The 20,530-nt window shown below is 37.0% G+C and overlaps 2 protein-coding genes and 1 long non-coding RNA gene across 15 annotated transcripts in view; 1 reads left to right on the top strand and 2 right to left on the bottom strand.

Annotated features, from left to right (window-relative positions):
- Positions 1-797: 797 nt before the first annotated feature.
- On the bottom strand, positions 798-2,838 carry LOC124178963. The gene is made up of 5 exons (XR_006869926.1): positions 2,703-2,838; positions 2,088-2,605; positions 1,728-1,859; positions 1,012-1,120; positions 798-889 (listed from the first exon to the last, which is right to left on the bottom strand). It is a non-coding gene; the product is annotated as an uncharacterized LOC124178963 (long non-coding RNA).
- LOC124178962 (protein will die slowly) lies at positions 952-5,590 on the top strand. 4 transcript variants are annotated; one of them, XM_046562840.1, is made up of 9 exons: positions 952-970; positions 3,048-3,193; positions 3,410-3,506; positions 3,652-3,815; positions 4,298-4,387; positions 4,543-4,682; positions 4,772-5,003; positions 5,083-5,170; positions 5,256-5,590. In XM_046562840.1, the coding sequence occupies exons 2-9, from the start codon at positions 3,101-3,103 to the stop codon at positions 5,354-5,356; spliced, it is 1,005 nt and encodes a 334-aa protein (XP_046418796.1). In that variant the 5' UTR covers positions 952-970; positions 3,048-3,100; the 3' UTR covers positions 5,357-5,590. The 4 variants fall into 4 exon arrangements, with proteins under 4 accessions (XP_046418796.1, XP_046418798.1, XP_046418797.1 ...); XM_046562842.1 differs by lacking the exon at positions 952-970 and adding an exon at positions 1,168-1,188; XM_046562841.1 differs by lacking the exon at positions 952-970 and adding an exon at positions 2,617-2,635.
- A 1,087-nt stretch (positions 5,591-6,677) lies between these two features.
- The window catches only part of LOC124178960 (E3 ubiquitin-protein ligase UBR4), a 28,098-nt gene continuing 14,245 nt past the window's right edge, over positions 6,678-20,530 (bottom strand). For 4 of the 10 annotated variants that reach the window (XM_046562828.1, XM_046562831.1, XM_046562829.1 and 1 more), the window contains exons 30-56: positions 20,328-20,360; positions 19,998-20,199; positions 19,713-19,902; positions 19,204-19,587; positions 18,728-19,080; positions 18,500-18,613; positions 18,215-18,427; positions 17,466-17,642; positions 17,195-17,369; positions 16,937-17,087; positions 16,557-16,785; positions 16,259-16,411; positions 15,881-16,174; positions 15,276-15,502; positions 13,417-15,187; positions 13,133-13,294; positions 12,353-12,977; positions 12,073-12,263; positions 11,764-11,940; positions 11,203-11,619; positions 10,690-11,085; positions 10,472-10,606; positions 10,013-10,354; positions 9,471-9,925; positions 9,031-9,355; positions 8,752-8,911; positions 6,678-7,968 (exon numbers count right to left, since the gene is read on the bottom strand). In XM_046562828.1, coding sequence (XP_046418784.1) covers positions 7,904-7,968; positions 8,752-8,911; positions 9,031-9,355; positions 9,471-9,925; positions 10,013-10,354; positions 10,472-10,606; positions 10,690-11,085; positions 11,203-11,619; positions 11,764-11,940; positions 12,073-12,263; positions 12,353-12,977; positions 13,133-13,294; positions 13,417-15,187; positions 15,276-15,502; positions 15,881-16,174; positions 16,259-16,411; positions 16,557-16,785; positions 16,937-17,087; positions 17,195-17,369; positions 17,466-17,642; positions 18,215-18,427; positions 18,500-18,613; positions 18,728-19,080; positions 19,204-19,587; positions 19,713-19,902; positions 19,998-20,199; positions 20,328-20,360 — 8,116 coding nt within the window. In that variant the 3' untranslated portion in view covers positions 6,678-7,903. The remainder of the gene's footprint in view (positions 7,969-8,751; positions 8,912-9,030; positions 9,356-9,470; positions 9,926-10,012; positions 10,355-10,471; positions 10,607-10,689; positions 11,086-11,202; positions 11,620-11,763; positions 11,941-12,072; positions 12,264-12,352; positions 12,978-13,132; positions 13,295-13,416; positions 15,188-15,275; positions 15,503-15,880; positions 16,175-16,258; positions 16,412-16,556; positions 16,786-16,936; positions 17,088-17,194; positions 17,370-17,465; positions 17,643-18,214; positions 18,428-18,499; positions 18,614-18,727; positions 19,081-19,203; positions 19,588-19,712; positions 19,903-19,997; positions 20,200-20,327; positions 20,361-20,530) is intronic. The other 6 variants (XM_046562833.1, XM_046562837.1, XM_046562830.1 and 3 more) reach the window with 5 other exon arrangements.

The following is a 20,530-nucleotide window of genomic DNA, read 5'->3' as shown; positions in this document are numbered from 1 at the left end:
ATAGAGTAAAACTTAAGGTTAATAATATACAAATTACACAAGCGCACCATAAAACATGGCAAGGGTAATCCTAGTGCAGTGATTGTATAAACTGAAGAAATATACATTTACATATACATGATATAAATTAATAGTCTAGAAAAGAGTATTTAGAGAGCTTATCTAATTCCGATCTTGTCACAATAGATCATTAACATAATCAATATACGGTTAACGCTGTATTAGCTACAGTCACTATTGGAGATGATATTTTTCATCCATTTTTATAGTTATTTAATTTCTTGTACAACAATTTTTCAAATTTTACCGCAAAATGCCCAACGAGTTCTCGTAGTGCAAATACGAGTCCAATCACCTTACAGATGGCATTACATTAATTTTTGCCTTCTCGCGTCGAGTTATAAATACAGAGAAATCTCAATGAGAGCTCATTTCTATAAGATTTATTGTAGTGCTGTATTCGTAGCTGTACCTGTTATTCTATATTATAAACTGTCCTATATTTTCAACATACAGCACAACAATGGCTGAAAGCACAATGGCAAGAAGAGAGGAGCAATTTGCATCTTAATAAATCTTTTCTTCTTTATACGTAGCACAGCGATGTCACGTCGGAGGATATGTACTAGTGGATCACTAGGTGGGGCACAGAACTAAAACATAATTGTGTTGAAAATCTTTAACATCTCTTACAGAAAGTTGGTACGTTGCCAGACCTTATATACCAACAATGAATATTCATGGAGGCTATATTCATAAATACTTACAAAAGTAACCTAATATTAATAATAATAATACGCAGCTATTAAAGTTTCGCTGAGCGCTCCGACCAAGGATTCCATTTCACCGAGAAGCTCTGTTAATTGGCCAGTTGACAGCTGACGCAGTTCTGAAATCAATTGTCAACATGAAATTCCAACTTCAATCAAGACCGTGCAAACATAGATGTTTTGATACAAATGAAGACAAGGTGATATTAGTATACAAGTTAAGAATTCTTGATCTTATTACTTTCTTCGTAGAATGGTGATCCTAGAACCTCCTTACTTCTTTCCAAAGTTTCATCCACATCCAGTAGAGATCCTTCGGAGCCAGCAGACCGTTCCATTGACGGACTTTCCTGCAATGCGGAAGATTACAAATTAGTTACATCTTGCAATTACAACGTTGAAGAAAAATGATTAAGATGTAAGCGCCAGTTAAGAAAGTTCCTAACTAAAATTACTCTGAGTAAATAATATGATTTAAAAAGAGCAGAAAGAGGCGGCAGGGTGTGGTAGGAGGTGGACGGAGATGGTTGGCGGTGTTTGGTGGGGGCAGGAGGGGGTAGGAAGTGTTTGGCGGTGGTTGGAAGTGAGCGGCGGTGGTCGGGGAAGTTGAGAACGACGACGACAACGAGGCGGCGGAGGAAGAAGAGGACGGGGACGAGGTGAACGAAGAGGACGAAGGTGGTCGGAGGTGGGAGGAGGTGGTTGACTACTTCTGATACTAATTGTTCTCCTGATCCTACACTACTCTTGATCCTTCTCCTATTTGTACTTCTACTGCTACTCCTACTCCTACTACCACTCCTGATCCTATTCCTGATCCTACTCCTACTCCTACTCCTTCTTCTGATCCTACTCCTATTCCTACTCCTTCTTCTGATCCTACTCCTATTCCTACTCCTGATCCTACTCCTGACCCCGATCCTACTTCATCAAATATTATAAAAATGTTGAACTCACCGAGCACAAATCCTTGTCTTCCTTGTCCACCTTGTTCTCCTAGTCTTCCTCGTCCTTCTCCTCGTCCATCTCCGACCACCTCCAACCACCGCCAACCACCACCGCCAACCACCTCGGGTTATACCCCGAGTACTAACAAGTATTTTTAGTATTAGAACACATCAAAAATATTGTGTAAGGATTAATATAATTTCTTTATTGACACATTTTACCAGGAACATTATGAGAAAATTATAAAAAATTGTGGAAAGTTTATTAGCGCATTGAAAGCTACTGAACTTGGGCTTGCGCGAAAAGTGAATTGAAATAATTTGTAGTAAACATGACAAGTGTAAAAACTTTGAGACAAAATATAATTACAATTGCTATCAAATGTTTGGAGGCGGTAGGTGTTTTGAGGTGGTTGGTGGTGATCAGAGGTGGTTGATGAGGACGCGGACGACAAGGGGGAAGATGAGGAGGGGGACGAGGTGGCCGAGGAGGACGAAGGTGGTCGGAGGTGGTTCGAGGTGCTCAGAGGTAGTTAGGGGTTGTTGGCGGTGGACGCGGGTACGCTCTTCTCACGGGGATGATCGAGCTGATCCACATTTCGAAGTCGCAGTTGACAAGTAGTCATACGTACTGACTCTCTACCCGCTCATCTCAAGCTTTCATACCGACACTATTTTTGCTGCTACGAATGATTGTGCGAGCTCGTTAGGTAGAGTGGATCGAGCAGAACCCTCTCACGCTCCCAGGCCCACCAGGGCCCACTTACCGCCGAAAACTGATCACAAAAATTTGCGCAGGGGTATCCGTCTTTATGTTTTTCAGTGAACGTCAGTTATCAATTCGTAGACGAACGGTGCTGCTACACGCGGTTCGAATCGACGTCGAATCTGAGAACGAGGTTAAACAGTGGAATGGCGGTTAGTGTTTTAATCACACGTTGCGGATTTGTTTGCGTTTTTATTGCAGATTTTGTAGAATTTTCACCGTAAGCTCCTAAATTATTGTGATAAAATCCTGGTTGACGAGATATTGGCATCAGCTTGGTAAATTTTTCCGTGTTCTCTAACCCTACCACAGTAGTCGGTGAAAATAACGCGCGCGTGGTGGCATTCGGCAGTGTAGATACAGGAAATGAAAGGTTTGCGTCGTTCCGACTTCTGTCATTGTGACCGTATTTTTTTGTTTACCACAGTACAAATAACTCGATGATACTCCTTGTATATAACAGAATAAATATTATCCACTGTCCCGCCTGCTACTAGAACTATGAAGATCCAAAACGCTAACTACCGGTTCTTCGCTCTTCATAACCTCAATTTACCTTCACAGATTGGCTGTGAACCTTAAGAAATATTTAGTTCAAATTTGAGCCAGTCCTTAACATGGTTCCCCTCGGTCCGTCTCCTAGCCATCAGCAATCTGTTAACAATTCAGCCAGTACACCAACCAGTGGCACTAAGGGCAGTTCAGCTTTGGTAAGTCATTCATACTTTACTCTGCACATGCAGATTTTAGATTCTTCTTTGTGTTGAAAAATTGAGCAACTCCTTCTCATAAAAAAAGTGCAAACTGAATAGGACTCTATGTTTGATTAATTGGCTGTTGAATTTTAGCAATTTTGCAACAAATTATAAGTAGGCCGAAATGATAGTATGGCAGCTCTTAGTAATCGTAAATTATGAATTTTCCAGAAGCCAAATTATACATTGAAGTATACGCTTGCTGGACACACCAAAGCTGTATCTTCTGTCAAGTTTAGTCCGAATGGTGAATGGCTAGCCAGTTCATGTAAGTATGTTTGGGAACTGGTTCGAGATATTTTCTCCTTCAATAACATGACGTACATTCTGTTATTTTGAAAAGTACTGATGCTTTTGTACAATATCTACTACGCTGGTGAAATGTCAATAATGCAAATTTTCCTATTCATTAGCGGCTGACAAGCTTATAAAAATATGGGGATCCTATGATGGCAAATTCGAGAAAACAATATCGGGTCATAAGTTGGGAATTTCGGACGTGGCATGGTCAAGCGATAGCAGATTGTTAGTTTCAGCTTCGGATGACAAAACCCTGAAAATATGGGAGTTGAGCTCTGTGAGTTTTCCACTATGTTATACTGTGGAGGAATTAACACACCTCCATGTAATTCTAATTATAAAAATCTAGCAACCCAAAGCTTTGATTGGCAAAACTGGAAATTATACCCTTCTTTTCAAAGTCTTAACTGGTTCAGTAGAATTTGTAACCCTTAATTACACTAGTGAACTACAGCATACTCTACTTATAGTCTAACATCACTTCGGCAAAACTGGGTTCAAAGTTTTGAGTGTATACTTACTACAATTCGTGGCATCTCTATTCAACCTGCCATTTCATGTATATTGTGATTGATTTACTATATTTAAATTTTTCTATATGCATAAGGTTTTTTCAACAGATTTTGAAAGTTGCAAGTTCTTTTGGTCTTCCTCAACTAGGTACTTTAAACTTCCATTCATTTGCCCATCGAAGCTCTTAAAATTCAACTTCACCTAGAATGTGATACAGAAATCATGCATCGATTGATATATTTTCAGGGAAAGTGTCTGAAGACTCTAAAGGGACACAGCAATTACGTATTTTGCTGTAATTTCAATCCTCAATCGAATCTAATTGTATCTGGCTCTGTGAGTAAAACACATTTGACATTAACAATAATTTTACACTATTAAGTGTTTAGGTTATTGTCTTAAGTATGCATTGTACAAATATGACAAAAGTTATTATTCAATACAGATAAATTCTTGTAACACATCAATTAATGCAATTTACTATGTTGCAGTTTGATGAAAGTGTGAGAATATGGGATGTGCGAACTGGAAAATGTTTAAAAACATTACCAGCTCATTCTGATCCTGTCAGTGCAGTGCATTTTAATAGAGATGGCTCATTGATTGTCTCAAGCAGTTACGACGGTCTTTGGTAAGAAATAATCTGAAGAAAACGAGAGATAAACAGATGAAATTCAAGTTCAATTTTACCATTTTCGATTTTGTTTTTGGCAATTTTAGTCGAATTTGGGATACAGCTTCTGGTCAGTGTTTGAAAACGTTAATAGACGACGACAATCCACCTGTATCTTTTGTGAAATTTTCGCCAAATGGAAAATACATATTAGCTGCTACATTGGATAACACATTAAAACTATGGGACTATAGCAAAGGAAAATGCTTAAAAACTTATACTGGTCATCGAAATGAAAAGTATTGCATATTTGCAAATTTCTCAGTCACTGGTGGCAAGGTAAATTTCATAAGTTCGACGTTTTGCATATTACCTAGCTGTTCTTGAATCTAATCTTTAATGTATTTTTTCTGTACAGTGGATTGTATCAGGCTCAGAAGACAGAATGGTTTATATCTGGAACCTACAAACGAAAGAAATCGTTCAAAAATTGCAAGGACACACAGGTAAATGAGATGCATGACTTTGTAGTCCATTAAAAGCCATCTAATAAAAAAAATATTCATGATCAAATATTATACTATATTTCAGATGTTGTTTTGTGTACGACTTGCCACCCTACGGACAACATTATTGCATCTGCAGCATTAGAAGATGATAAAACAATAAAATTATGGAAAAGTGACACATAAATCGAATCTTTACTAATTCAAATAGATAGATTCTTTGTACAAATTACTTAATATCTGTTTCCTATAAAACGTGACTAAAGGAACTATAAAATGAAGAAAATAGAATGGTGATTTTATTTTCGTAAATGTGAAGAACTGACATTTGTGAGATATCAGCGCTTGATTATTGTATGCAGAAATATGACGCGGTATTTTTTGAGGTACAGAGTTTTGGATGATGCACAGTCCAGCTATGTAATTGGGTATTTGCATGATTTTTATATTTCTTAACTTTTGATGTTTTTCGATTCTATAAATTTTTTTAGAATTTTTGAAAAAAAAATATTTTGTTTTTGTTTAAAAGTATTTAAATAATTTAATAGATAAAAAAAAGGCAATATTTAAATGAATAAGTAACTCCATCTCGCGTATGTGACGTCACAATGCTGAATTTTTTTGAAATTTTTAGCGCCAAGTTCTCCTGTAAGCACGCCGTACGTGTAATCAGCTGTTGCTCTGTGTTGTGATTGATGAAAAGAACGTCTGATAGTGCTGTTTATTATAAACTAAAGTTATTAAATTATTTAATATGTCATTAAAAAACGATTTTTGTTGGTGTATAGTACCAACTTGTAAAAATACTCAAACTAATGCTTGCTTAACATTCTTAGTATAATAACATTGACGTGATCATAACCTCCACACAATTATCCGTGTGAGTTAAAAAAAAAAAAACACCACACAAAAATTGATTTCTATTTTAATTATTTTCACCGAAGTCTGACATTAATTATACAATGTATCAAACTTAAAGTTTAAAAAACTTACTTAAAATTTTTTTAGCGCTAGAAAATATTGTACATTACTCTTTGTGGATTCAAATAAACGCGCCAGTAGCAGCACAATGACGTCAAACCAATCACATTCCGTTTTATGTCACGTGACTTTTATGTGATTTAGGACCACTTTTATTTATTAAATTATTTAAATATTTATAAACAAAAACAAAATATTTTTTTTTCAAAAATTCTAAAAAAATTTATAGAATCGAAAAACATCAAAAGTTAAGAAATATAAAAATCATGCAAATACCCAATTCGGATATGAATCCCGGCATGTCTGTAATCTCTTTGACATTCAAAGAATAATGGAATCGAAAACTTTGTTGCCACGCATGTAAATCTGTTAACATTTTACAGATTCACTTACTTTTAACGATGTAAATACAGACTTTATAGTGCGTTCATTTATTCATAAATATAAAGTGACATCCAGTTATATCTTTGATCTGCAAATGTAGAAAAAAACAAACGATGAAAAGAACAAATTTTTCAAGTGCGCAGACTAATATAGTGGAAGTATTCAACAGTAACGGCCCTTTGAAATACAATAACACGTGCATATTTTTTGATTGTTAATGATGGTCAATTTACTACATAAGGAACGTAAACTTGTCATATCTTATTACCTAGTAAGATCCAAAAATTGATTCTTTCCAACTTTGGCAAAGCGTGAAGCCGTGGCCAGTTCTCATGAGTATTTCATATTTAATAAACTGCTTAAGCATCCTACTGCTTTGTTTCAGCCATTCGTGCGTGTGAAAAAAAAAAAAAATAGAATAAAAGGGCCTGTATTTGATGATGGTTTGGAACATCTTTCTATATATTTTGGGATCTTTCTGACTACGCAATTGTTTATGTATCATCGTTTACTATGACTTATTTCACAATTAATTATTATTCGGTAATAAATAAGATCATTTATAATTATTATTTAAATTCTATATTTACGTTTGTAACTACAGATAGTATAGTTTTGTATGGTTCCAGATATGAGAAAATAAATAAATATAACATTGATGCAAAAATCTGCAGAGATTGCTATAATTATTACTTGAAATCTAAAATTCAAACTAAGAAAAACAAGTGTGCAAAATAATCATAGCGTAGATACAGTCATAGTAACTCACATAAGGTTCTTAAAAGTTTTGAATAAAAACAGTTTTAAATAGTTTGTTCATTTAAAAATTTTTTTTTCATTACTTTCAATTAGTTATTGTGAAGAATATTAAGAATTAAATTTCATTTTAATTTTTATGAAGTTAAATTTTTATTTTTATCAATTACCGGAAAGAGCATCAGAAATTTTGAAGTATACTTGAAACTTGATATGCGGCTTCTAGAAATAGTTGAAAGTTACATTGGTGTACACCAAAAGTAATTGTTTTAAAAACTTTTGATCAGAGTAAACTGAACACATATTACACGCAAATGCTTTATTACATCGAATTTTCCGAAAGCACAAATCTTTATTTTTATATCTATGCATAAATAACATTGCAATATAGAGTTAGGTACACATTATTTAAACACATCAAATAGTAACTTATTATGTAACAAACTAAAATGAAACATTTCATAGTGATAAACAAACAAGTTAGGTATTTCCTTTTCTGCAGAGACTGGTTATCTATAGTTCGTGTGTATATCTATAATTAAAAAGGTTAATCTACTTACAGAAAACTTAAATCGGTCAAAAAAGCGAAAAGTGGTGGTATGTTTGCGAAACTTAGGCTAAACTCCGCAATAAATCTGCCATATACGTCATAGGATCAGAAATCTCTCCAAGCAAACCTGTAATTAAAAAACATTAGGCATTTTGCAGAAGCCCGTCTTGAAGTCAAATATATTTTTGCTTTCCCTATCATATTATTATCAAGCATCATTTTTCATACTTGGTCATATGCATCAAGTTTATTTCACCATGTAGTAAATAGCAATATACCACCTCATGTGTTAGTAATCACTACTCATGTAGTGACGTGATATGGTTACTCAAGATGAGAATTTCTGTATAGTTTAGTAAAAATATTTAGTTGCACTCATCTCGTCAGATTTAGGCTTTACAGTGCTCAAGCCACGTAATTTTAGGGAAAAGCTTTATGAAAATAGGTGTGTTTATATGTGTGTGGTTATTAGGGTTCCAATATTTTTTCATAGTACTGACCAAATCAAGCAAAATAACATACATACTAGGGTATCCGTTATTTTGGTCATTTTGGAATTTTTTCGATAATACCCGAAAAATATGTTTATATTACAGAAAAATAAAATCCCCCCAAAAAAAAAATAAAAAAAAAAAAATAAAAAAAAAATAAATATGAAAATTTTCGGATAATAGCATCAATTTGATTTTTACAGTCCATTTTAGTTTACGAAAAAAAAAAGGAATCAACTGGCAAAAATAGGGGGGTTTTAGGGGAAAATTGCTGTCTTGGGATACACTTTGGGGAAACCTTCAGTCTAGGAATGCTTACAGGGGCAAAAAAATAGGATACTTTCAGGGAAATAGGGGACTCACTATGTAGCCTGCAAATCTTAATTTTTATATTTCTAATAAAAAGAGACTTTACTTACCAACAATATCACAAAACTCGTCAAATGAAGCGCATGGTAACAATTCAAACCGATATGTCGTTAGAATTCGGTCAGAAGCCTTTAGCATTGCCTCATCATTATGTCTTATATACTCAGCCAAAGTTGCAGGCCATTGATCATCAGATAACACAATCACTTTCTGTGAATCAAATTTATCGTCAGTTGTACGAGTCAAATTCTCCAAAATTTGAATCCATAACGCAATGAATCAATATATTAAAATTATTTGCAAAATTAATGCAATTATTAAAAACTTACTTTGAAGAGATTTGAGTAGATCGAGTCGATAAGCCCGAAGAAAATCAAAGCACTTTTGTAAACGGTGTAATCTTTTACCGTTGTATCGGAAATAGTTTTGTTCGATGATGAGGGTGAAACATGTCGCTGATGTGCCATTACAATTAGCCTGCGTAAATGAGAAAGTCGTAGTTGTGCCCATCGCGTATGTGACAGCAAGAGAAGAGAAAGAGTGCACTGATATAGAGGACCTTCAGCTTCATAGCAACTCTCCAGCCACGCTGGACTTTGTGCAGATTCTAAGTAGCTGATTAATGTTTTTTCTTCCCTGGCGGATGACCTGGTACTGAAAACAATGATTGAACAATATAATAGCAATAAATCTGGGCCAACATCGATTGTTCAAAGTTTTACAAAAATCAAGAAATACTGTACGTTCAACACAATAATACAAAACTCACGTGTTGATTACGTAAAGAGCCATATGGAGAAGATAAGGAATTGCGTGCATATTCGACTGTGGCCCACCTCCACCAGTATCATCATGAAAACTCTTTTCTTGAGCAAAGCGTAACAATAGTAATTTCAAATCGTGGACAGTAGATGTATAAGATATATCTCGATGACCAGTGCATTCTAGTAGATACGTATTGTGCCTAGCTAAGCAGCTAGCGAAGGCAGACTCCGGTACTTGAGGACCCCACAGAGGTAAGAGTCCATTACATTTAGTATTTGCATTTTGCAATGCGGCACTTTCCCATTCATCTCTTGCTCGTGCTAGTCGTACAGCAGACATGTGACAGTCTACGTGCACCACATTGAAATGAGTTACTGTGGTATACCCGACTGTTTTCCGTTGCTTAGTTTCAAACTCTTCCACGTTGCAGCGTTTCGTAAACGTGTAAATACCAAGAACCTGGAACCACGCATTTGATTGTACAATCGACCTCATATAATATGGCAAAATACAAAGACATCTAATCTCAACCTTTCCAATACAAACCTTTGCAGGCTGGAACTTGTAGCCTTCTCGACAAATCACACACACGAGGCCAGTTTCATCCCCAAGATCTTCCATCTGCTGAAGAATAGTACCACTAGCGGTTACTTGACCCTTGTCATTGGTTCGCATACCCAGAGCACCTAACTGCTTCTCGCGCATCGCCATGGCCATTCGTTTCTTTTCACTACGGGTGTGCTGTCGTGCTTCCTCAATCAATTCAGCTACTCTTTCATTGGTACGCAATGCTTCTAATAAGTTTTCAGCAAGTGAACCAACATGTTCGTCAGATGAGACTTGTTCAAGTCTATGAATTATAGGAATTGTATCTTGTGATACGGCCAGCTGTGAAGAGTTAAATTCACTTCAATATTGTCGATTGTATAGTCAGGTTGGGATACAATATAAATGTATTGCAACATTTATCAAAGCATATTAATAACGAATACACAATACAATTACCTGTGTCGGTTCATGATCAGTTGCCAAACCAGTAAGAAAACGTAAGATGTACTTAAGGGCAGGTTTGGAGATAAATTCTTTCAATTCATCACTGTCTGTACGTAAGAGGGTTGGTTTGACACATGGAGCATGTAGCTGCAATAAAACGTTTCAACATTTGAATTCAATAATTGTTTCATAAACCGAAAAGTTATACAAGTGTTCTCATAATAACTCACTGTAATGTATTCCAGAGCATCTTTCACAATGCCCATGTTGATTATATGGTCTTTTAATGTATTTCCGATAGCGTTTCTTTCAATCCCTTGTGTAAGAATGCAGAATAGCTCCAACTTTTGCTCGTCTTCGGATGTGTGTTCGAAGTCAAACTTATAGAAATCCAGTACAGGCTTGAAATAGTCGCAAAGCAAAGCCATTTTCTCCTGATTACCATATGTGAGTGCCGCCAGCACTCGTGCCAGATGTACTAGTACATTATTACTTTGTCTGACAGCTGCTGATTGGGTACATGATAACAAAGCTTTGACATGGTCAGGTCCACCTAGAGTTCGAGAGAATGCTTCAAAGGCAGACAGAGGCTGAGATGCCGCGTTGGCTAGAATCGTCTCCATAATCTATGGAAAAAAAAGATGAAATTAGATAATTTGAAAATGTATCGAGTATTATTTTTTTTTAAATTTCTATTTATATCTGGATACAGGATTCAGATATAGAATATCGGTATTACTTACATCAAGTAGTTGTTCAGTGACTTTAGCTTGAGACTTGTCTGGCTCACTGACAACACATCTTTGAAGTACGTCTAAAAGCACCGTAACGGCACCGACCTCAGGTCTGCTGAGTACTTCTTGATTTTTCTTGACCTTTACAGATAATCTAAATAATTTCAAGAGGACCTGAAGAAGCGGCCTCGCTCGACTGACATCCCGAATGGCCGCAAGTCTATCGAGCATAACTTGGAGACCTCCACAGTCAGCTAAAATATTGGCCATTTTATAGACTTCTTCGTTATTCACTTCCTGTTCGCTGCTTGCATTCAGCGTTTCTACAAATTCTTCAGTTGCGTCACCAAGAAGTCCTCGCATACGGTAAACAACTCGCATTGCATCGCACTCACCACCCTCTAATACCCATATTTTTTTATAAACCTGAGGAGAAGAAAAATTTCATTCTTCAGTTAGTTCAGGTATGACGAGGGTACTTCAACAATAGAGATTTATTTATATTTTCTGTGTCATAAGCTTAGGGTTTGATATGTGTATATTTTGATTGTATGTATAAAGCTGACATACATCTTTTACTGGTAAATCAAGGCTGATGATCTTATTGTTCACCAAAAGTTCCATGCCATTATCATCTTCAAGCAGTGCAACAAGTTCGCAGTCTTGACAGATTTTATTCTTGACGTCTCGCATCAAGGGACCCAAGCCTGGCTCCAGACTGCTATATGGATTGCCCAACATGCGTCCCTAATAAACAATTCATATTTGAATAATACAGTTGTCGTCAAGAAAACAATTCACAATCAATAATCATGTTCAATGCTTATACACATCAATTGATTTCGGATGGTTTTGATTAAGATGATGTTCATCATTTACCTGTAAAAAGTCTTCTTGCTGAGGATCTTTCTCTAGGGTTAAAAAGAACTCGCCAATATCGTTTTCTTCAGGGTATATGATTGAACACAAACGTTCAAATACAAAAACAGGTGTCCGGACATCTGAGATGCTGTATTTTTGAATAGTTTCAACACACACGGACATGAAAGCTTTTGTTTCCGCTTCTGTACCTGGAAAAAAAAAAAACAGTAGAATCATTCGATTTACCAAGTGATTTACTGTAGTAAAACAGCAAGTAAGTGAAGTTATTTTTGAATACCAGATGTCATTTCTTCCAAGAGTTCCAATAACTTTTCTTGGGTATCGTCAATGAGCCTTGTGCGTTGAACTACAAGACGGCGCAGTGACAAATATCCATTGAGTACGGCTCCTACTAGGCGACCCTTGTACTGTTGTTTAATATTTTCTTGTTCCAGGAACGTAGCTAGGAGTTCAGTCAACATTTTCAAGGAATAGCCTTGAGCAAGATCACTGGTTAACGTGGTTTCTTCTAGATGATGCAGCTCTTCAATTTCTCGAGTAAGAAGATCGGCGAGAAGAGACATGACTCCACGTACTGCCAGAAACTGTTTCCACGGCGGTTGTCGGATCAGACTTTGATATAATGATAGAAATTCAGTGCTACTTTCACCGGCAGAGCGCAATTCTTCTAAGTAGCATGTCAGAAGAACGAGAACTTCTTTTTTACGTTCTGTTCCTTGGCAAAGACTCTCGACCATGTTGCATGCTACCTGTCGGGCTAGCCTTGAACTTGGGTTGAACAAAACTTCTTTCAACCATGCTCCATCAGCCAACTTTAAGGGTTGTATACCTCGCAGACGCATGCAGCGATAGTGCCAGCGATGACCGTATTTCTCCATCAAATATAACACACGAGCTTCTTCCTGTATATTGTAGGATGAAGAATATTTGAAAATTTTCTCAACATTTAATTAAGTTTCCTACATGGTAGTTTTATAATAAAAAATGTATAGGATATCCTTAATTTCTTTCAAATAGAGTCTGCCAAGTAAAAAATATTATACAAGTATATGTCTACCTTCTTCAACGGTTTACTTGGAGGACGTTCTGGTTTCTTGGCTGGCATACGTTGAAGCCATTCAGAATATGAATGTTTTGGATCTCCGCTTAACCATTTTCCAACATCAATGCTCACCCCCTCAGGAGGTTGGACAGTTGCTAGTGAATCAATAGTCTTATCCTGTTGAACAATGAATATATTATATTTGCGAAAAACATACGAGTTCTATAGTTACTGAAATATGTTATGTGGTTGAGCATTCAGTAATGAAGTGAAACAAGAAAGGATATGTGATCACTCACTTTGTTTTTCTTTGAAATAGGTTGATCAGGCTTAATCAGACCTTGTAGAATTTTCAAGCATGGCAAAATTATGCTTTCCATGACAACCGGACTTTTTGAATCTTTGCAAGCCATCAAGAATAGCTGCATGACGCAACGCAACTTTTGCTCCCAACATGCATCTTCTTTTTGTATAAGTGCAGCTAGAAGGGCCATTTCATGTCTAACTGCTAAGGCCAAGTCGAATGCTGCGACACGACCTTTCAATGTCATTGTGATACGACCTGTCAGGAGTGTGCACAGCTCTTTAGTAGAATGCATATTATCTCTGGTTACAAGGCATAGTAACTGGCGTACTTCTTCTTGCATTTGTACGGTGCCTTTGCGCAAATTGTTTTCAACAAGCTCTTGGATCAATCCTTGTTTGCACAATACTTCTCTTGCAGCCCCATTCGTGGCTAGTGCACGTAAAAGTGTTAGACAGTGTTCTGTGGCAGCAGATGCACAGCCGTAGCATCGACCCATAGGAGGGATGATTGTTTCTTCTCTGGAAGATCCACGGCTGGTAGATGCGTGACTAGAAGCTCGTGGAGTAACGGTCTGATCTCGTTGATTTCTGTCATAAGCCACCAGCTCTCTCCGACAAGCAAGAACTCTTTGGATTATTTTACTCAACTCTTCAAAGGAAGTTTTACACTCGCCACAATATCTCTGAGCAAGTAGTTGAATGGCTCGATTAACTTGAGTACTACCGGAAACCTGGACTCCATCTTCAAGACCGCGATCTAATCGGTGCTCGGAAATTTTAACCAGTAACATCTCCAATGTTGGTTTGTTTGAAATCAATGTTTTATATACTCTGTCTGCTTTTTCTAGTAGTGTATTTATTGTACCTACTGTTTTCTTACGATCATCATCGCTTTCTATAGGATCAACAGCACAACAAGGTCTACCAGTAAGTGTATAGTCAAATTTAGCATACTTGCAAAAGCCGCAGGCATGGCACAGGAATGGATCTTTCTCATCGTAATTAATCGCACGACATTTGTGGCATTGAAATACGTTTTCGCCACAGTTGGCACAAACTCCAGGATTTGCTGGAACACTTGCAGAACATCTTGGGCACTGTAGAGTCTCTGAAGAGGCTTGAATGTTTTCATAGAAATCAGCATATTCGATCATTAAATTGCAGGCAACAATTGGCAAAGGAAATTCCATTTTAATCTCAGTTTGACCTTGAGCGAGTGTGATCTTTTTAGCTTTATGCCACATGGCTGGTTTATTCTTCAATTCAACAACAGCTTGCACTGATCTGTTATTGTAGAATACGTTAATGGTCCGAACCATTTTTGTTCTTTTTAAATCACCTATTCGTAAGGTGATGCGACTAATAGTGTGGCTGCCAACCAGCTTCACGATTTGCGTTGTCGTAGTGAACTTTGAATCCACTTTGATGGACGAGAGTTTGATCGTGGCCAATGGGACCTCCGGATTATTGCACACCAGACAAGGTTCACTTTCCAGATAATATCCATCCAATTCAACAAATTGCGCTAAGTTTGCGTACAAATTTGCATTTGGATGTCGCGAAAGGAGTTGATTTTGAGCATGCAAAACAGCAACCGCTTGTTCCATGTACGTATGCATCTTTTTGCCGGTATGGGGTGTTTTCAGCGAGAAGTAGCCCAATAAATCAACAAATTGTGCCGCTTTACGGCCGTAAACGGGAAGCAGTGGCCATAAACGCCATAAAAGGTCTAGTAGCGCTTCCTGATTCGCTGGGTTACAATTTCTGCAAAATATTAAATAATCGAATGTCGTTACAATATCATTATGACGTGACATAAGTTTACAGTGACTGAATTGATAATGTGACTTACTTATAAATAGCCAATACAAGCGAATGTGCTTGCCAGCGTACATTCGTGTTATTGGTTTCTAGCAGGAACGTTTGTATAAACTTAGTAAGTAGACCCGGAGAAACTTGTTGCTGTATTTGTTCAACCAAGGTAACACATTGAGTTTCTTCAAACTTTGCTTCAGTATCTGAGTCTTCCGATTTTTCACGGTCACGTCGTTCTTTAGTGTTACTTACAGTTTTAGATTCCTGAACACATTGAAAAAAGGTTTTGCACATTTTATATTGCTGTTCAATTTAACCCTGCGCAGTCGCGCTGTAAATTCACTGCTTCCTTGGTTGCACTGGGACAAAAACGTCCACGTACAGTTTTCAACGTGTTAAATTCATGAATACATTTGACTCCTTTTAGAATGTGAATCCACGATTATTTGAGTACAACAGTTATTATATTTTATACGACACATTTGTAAACTGAGCGAGAATGCTAGAAAAATTCCCAAGTGATATTTCGCTTGAGACGTAATCGTCTCAGTGCGACTGTGCATGGTTAAAAAAAAAAAACTTGACTTATGTCACAGTACTTCACTTCATTTGTTGAAAATTCAAAGGAAAAGAGAAACTTACTTTTACTTTAGCATCTTTAGACTTAGTAGACGAACATATGGCACACTGCAGTAACTGCAATACTGTTGCGCTCACCCCCTCATCTAACAATGTTGAAACTGTTAGTAAGTAAGAAAGCACAGTATTTTGTTTTAAGCAAAACCGTTGCCAGTTTCCAGTCCGGCTCGTAGCTATCTCCACGCAGCATTTTAGATGTTCTATAAGCTCTACAAGGGAGTCATAAGGCAGGGTGATAGAGTGGGGTCGAGCTTGCAACGGATCATAACCTCCTGTGTTACAGCACTGCTGCACCGACTGGAAGAACAGAAACAAGTCCATAAAGAATATTTCCAATATTCTCAAAAGATTATTATGCAATAAGAAGAAATATTTATTTACCTGTACATGAGACACCAGTGCGTGCAGGTCTCGAAGCTGTCTGTACTTTTCCTTATTACCACAAATAAAGAGTAGCAATTTCCGTACTTGACGCCGCACAAACGGAGTTTGATACGACATCATATATTCGCAAAGATAGAAGTACCAGGCCTGCTTGATAACGTAAATCGGTAAGGAGTTAAAAAAATATTCATGGAATTAACAATATTTATAATGTATTGTATTGTATTGGGTAAAGTGAAAGTTTCAGTTGCTTTCTTGCATTCTTTAAAAAATTGCAATCATATTGGAGATCTACCTGTTCAAATGCAGGCTGAGACGTGCTACTTTCAGCATATTTGTGAACTTGATATGGAAGACGAAGAGCCATCTCAGTCAACAACTGAGGGTATGCATCAAATACATCGCTGGCATGTCCTTTTACATATTGGCGCAGGAAGAATGGAGACATGTCTGGAGGTAAAGTAGTTAGATGATCTTTCAGCAATTGTCCGCCGATCACAGTTCCAGATTCTTCAGTTGTAGTTCTGGAAGCAATATCTCTAGTCTGTATATATTGTTCAAACTAGACAACTTACCCAGAAATACTTTTCATTTCGGAAATTTTTTTTTTCTTTTATTTCTTCTAAATTAATAAAAGAAAGGAAAAGAAAGGAAAAGAAAAAAAACAACACTTACGATTTCCAGTATTCGAGCAATGACTTCAACAGTGTCAAACAGTAATCAATCACTCCAGCTTTGCTTAGAATTGCTGCTGTCGTCTGAGAAACAAAGTTTGGATTTTCGATCTGAGCTTTACTGTTATATTTTGATCGCGACATTAAAACACCTGGAATATAAATTAGTAGGTTTTGAGCTTAATCATATACTAGGCAGTCAAATTCGATACAATCGGCCTTTGATTATTATTTTTTTCAAATCATAGTTTATACTCACTCAGAAGTCGCATAATCACGAGGTGAACCTCTCTCTTACTGCTGCGTTGACAAATATTGGTTGTATCAGGTTTATCCATCTCAAGTTCTTTAACAAGTGCCTTTAACAAGTTCTCAATGCAGGTTCGGTCCCTTTCGTCTTGGCCATCAAGATCGGATGTAAGCATTAATATTACCTGTGATTATCAAGTCAAAATTGTAAAACTACTCAGAATCTCAATATTATAAAAAATATATACATATGTATCCATATATATATTAGGTTCACTAACCTGCATGAAAGGAATGGCCAGTACACCAGACACATTAGTAAGGTGGGGTATAAATTGGACAAGTCTGTCCAATAACAATAAGCGTATCGAATGAAGTTTGGTCGTATTTTCACCAACTACTTCATTCTCTTGCTCTGTACCATGCTCCTGTTCAGTGCCTTCTTCTTGTTCATTTGCCTAAAACATTTAATGTAAAATGATGAATTTTGACCGAATACCTATAAATTTATAGATTATGAAATTGAAGGTCCTATTGGGGCTGTGAAAAAATACCTACAAATCATGCTGCTTGGATAGCAAAGCAACGAGCTCATTTTTGACTTTTTTCTTATTGCATATTTGAGTGAACCATATCCAAGTTTAGTACTCAACGGTTTTTAGATTTTTAAAATTATGAGTTATTCCCCAGATTTTGACTACTGAATAATGTTGTCACATTGCCAAATGGTGATATAACAATGAAACTTGAATGCCTGTAACTTTTGTATTTTAGAGTGTTTGATGAAAAGATAAAAAATGACAATGAAAGTTACATATTATCTATCAATCTCAATGATGGAGTAGAGATAAACTTGAAGAAATGTTTATTAACTTTGAATTCAAATGTTGTGGTTCAGGGGATGAAATATTCTAACAAGTATTTTCTTCTCAACGCTAGATTTATGAATTAGAAATTAATTTCTTTGAATATTATACTAATTCACTGTAGAAACACAAACTTATACATGGCACGACAAGTAATAACTTACATTAAAAGTATTAGGAGCTCCAAGCGAACTGGTTTCGGATCGCGGAGGCTGTCCTACAGTTGGCATACTGTCTGGTGCATTTTCCCCATAAGCTGAACTACGTCCAGAAACATTGTGTTCTCCAATTATGCTGTCAACACCACTGCCACCACTGTCGCTTCCCCCACTTTCACTTCCTTTGCTGCCTCCGCTGCCACCCTGCAATAGACCAATCTGTGGTAAAATTCCGAAAATTAATTATAGACCAAAGCTATTCGATTATAATGAACATTCTTGTAATCTTACTTGTTCAGCAGGAGATGTTCTCAACGTACTACCGTCTGTAGCTGCAGTAGAACCTTCATCGTCTGATCCTCCAGCTGAAGCAGTCGTATCAGAATAGTGACCTCCTTCTGGTCCCTGAAATGGCGAAACAGTTGTAACTTCCAAGTAGAATGGGCAAAAAACCCTTCGATTTCGAGTTTAACATATAAAGACTGTTACTCAGGATAACACAATAGAAATTTTTTTTACCTGAGCAGACCCTTGCTCTTGTGCAAGTCCCTCGGCCACCAAAGCTTGCAAGCTTTGTAAGCCAGGTTGTAGATTGGCCTGTAAACTGAGAGCAATTGCCAATTCCACCATAGTCTCGTCATCGGCATCGGGAGGGATGTCGAGTACTGGGGGAAATCCGCCCGGGCCAAGCAAGGCTTCCAATGCATTTGCAGCACGACCTGAGGGACCTCCTTGTATTTGGTTACCTTCAGCGCCTAATAATCCCATGGGTTCCACAGTTTCGACCTCAAATTGCTGTTCATTTTCTCCTGATTCTTGGGATGGTTGGGAAGAAACTGGAGCAGGTTTTTCTTCATTGTCGGTAGTTACTCCTACAGAAGCAAGCGTGAATTCCAATTTAAGCAAGACCATTGGAATTAATGGATAATACAGACAAATGCATATATTATGAATCCGAGAAAACTGAAACGATTTCAAATCATGAGACCGCTTACCTGGAGTACTACAATGTGGTGGACTTGGTATATATACTCTTCGCCTCTTGTATCTCGGTCGCAGGACCCTGATTATTGCTTGTTTGGCACTGAAGCTGACTAGAGTGTCAGAATTCAATAGCAGTTGAATGTAGAGCTTAGCAGCCAAAGGTGTATTTGCCTCTACGTCGCATATTGTGAACGAATGTATGATCTCGACAATTGCATGAACAGTGGCTTCCGTGTGCGTTAGGCCTGGCACTACAACCGGTGCTAACGCCATATTTTTAGGATAAGTCATGTGTAAAGACCACAGAACATCCATAATTTGAACTACTATATGCTGATTAGCATTGGCATTTACGCGATTAGGTGGGCCGAGGCGATCTTGTTCCAAAACCACCACTGAAAGGTAAACAATAGCATTGGCAAAAGATTTTAACCATCTGATAACGTCCTAAAGAATTTCAATTTACTAGTTAGTTTGCTCACTAACTATAAGACAGATGCTGTTCAATAAATTGACTCACAACTAGCTTCATCAAACGATTTTGGTGCATGTTGATCAGCAAATTTGGCGAGATTATAAGGTCGAGCAACAGCGATGCTTCTGACAATAAGAACAAGTCTGTAAAAGTTCTCAGCATCAATATTTCTTGGATCACCAATCTCGCGCATTGCTTTGAGCGATTCAAGCACGTGTAGTAATAATGCCTGGTCCTAAATAAAACGGTACACATAAAAGATGTTTCATGAATGAATATAGATTGTGTGTTAAAAATACATCATTACTTTTTTGCTTTGCAATTCTTTACCTTGTAGGAGTGATATGCTGTTTTGGTATTGTGTAGTGCAGCGAGCAGTGCTACAGTGTGCATTTGAACCGGAGCTGGAGTTGGTAGAGTTAAAAGATTGGTAGCCACCTCAACTGCCATTGTTCTCAATGATGAAATGGTGTCGTCGCTTGACATTAGTGTGAAGGACGATTCCAATACTTCGAGAATACTCGATACCATTCTGTAATCAAAAGTTTTTAATCGTATATTATAGCGCTATGTTGAATTAATAACACAAATCCGAAGGAGTGTATTGAATGTATTTAGAAGGCGGTGAGAAATTTCAGCCGTGTATTTTAAACTTCTTACCTCTCTATATTGACAGAATCATCCTTTGGTGGTCTGATGCACAATAATATAAATAAAAATTAAATTATGCCACACAAGCTTGTTATGCAAATAAGCAGCAAATATGAAAGATATAAATGTAACTCAACTAAGAAGACATGTACATCAGAATCATATTAATGAATCGTAAGGTTTAATACTTGTTAGAGACTGCAATATCATCA

Source organism: Neodiprion fabricii, chromosome 3 (genome assembly GCF_021155785.1).
Source record: "Neodiprion fabricii isolate iyNeoFabr1 chromosome 3, iyNeoFabr1.1, whole genome shotgun sequence".
Taxonomy (NCBI): Eukaryota; Metazoa; Arthropoda; class Insecta; order Hymenoptera; family Diprionidae; genus Neodiprion; species Neodiprion fabricii.
Note: the sequence above shows the minus strand (reverse complement) of the source record. Positions and strands in the feature narration are given on the sequence as shown.

Excerpts from the sequence above, each read along its gene's own strand:
- LOC124178962 (XM_046562840.1), top strand. The coding sequence starts at position 3,101 with ATGGTTCCCCTCGGTCCGTCTCCTAGCCATCAGCAATCTGTTAACAAT. Across the intron at positions 3,194-3,409 it reads CTAAGGGCAGTTCAGCTTTG|AAGCCAAATTATACATTGAA; the intron begins GTAAGTCATTCA and ends TGAATTTTCCAG. Across the intron at positions 4,683-4,771 it reads AGCAGTTACGACGGTCTTTG|TCGAATTTGGGATACAGCTT; the intron begins GTAAGAAATAAT and ends TGGCAATTTTAG.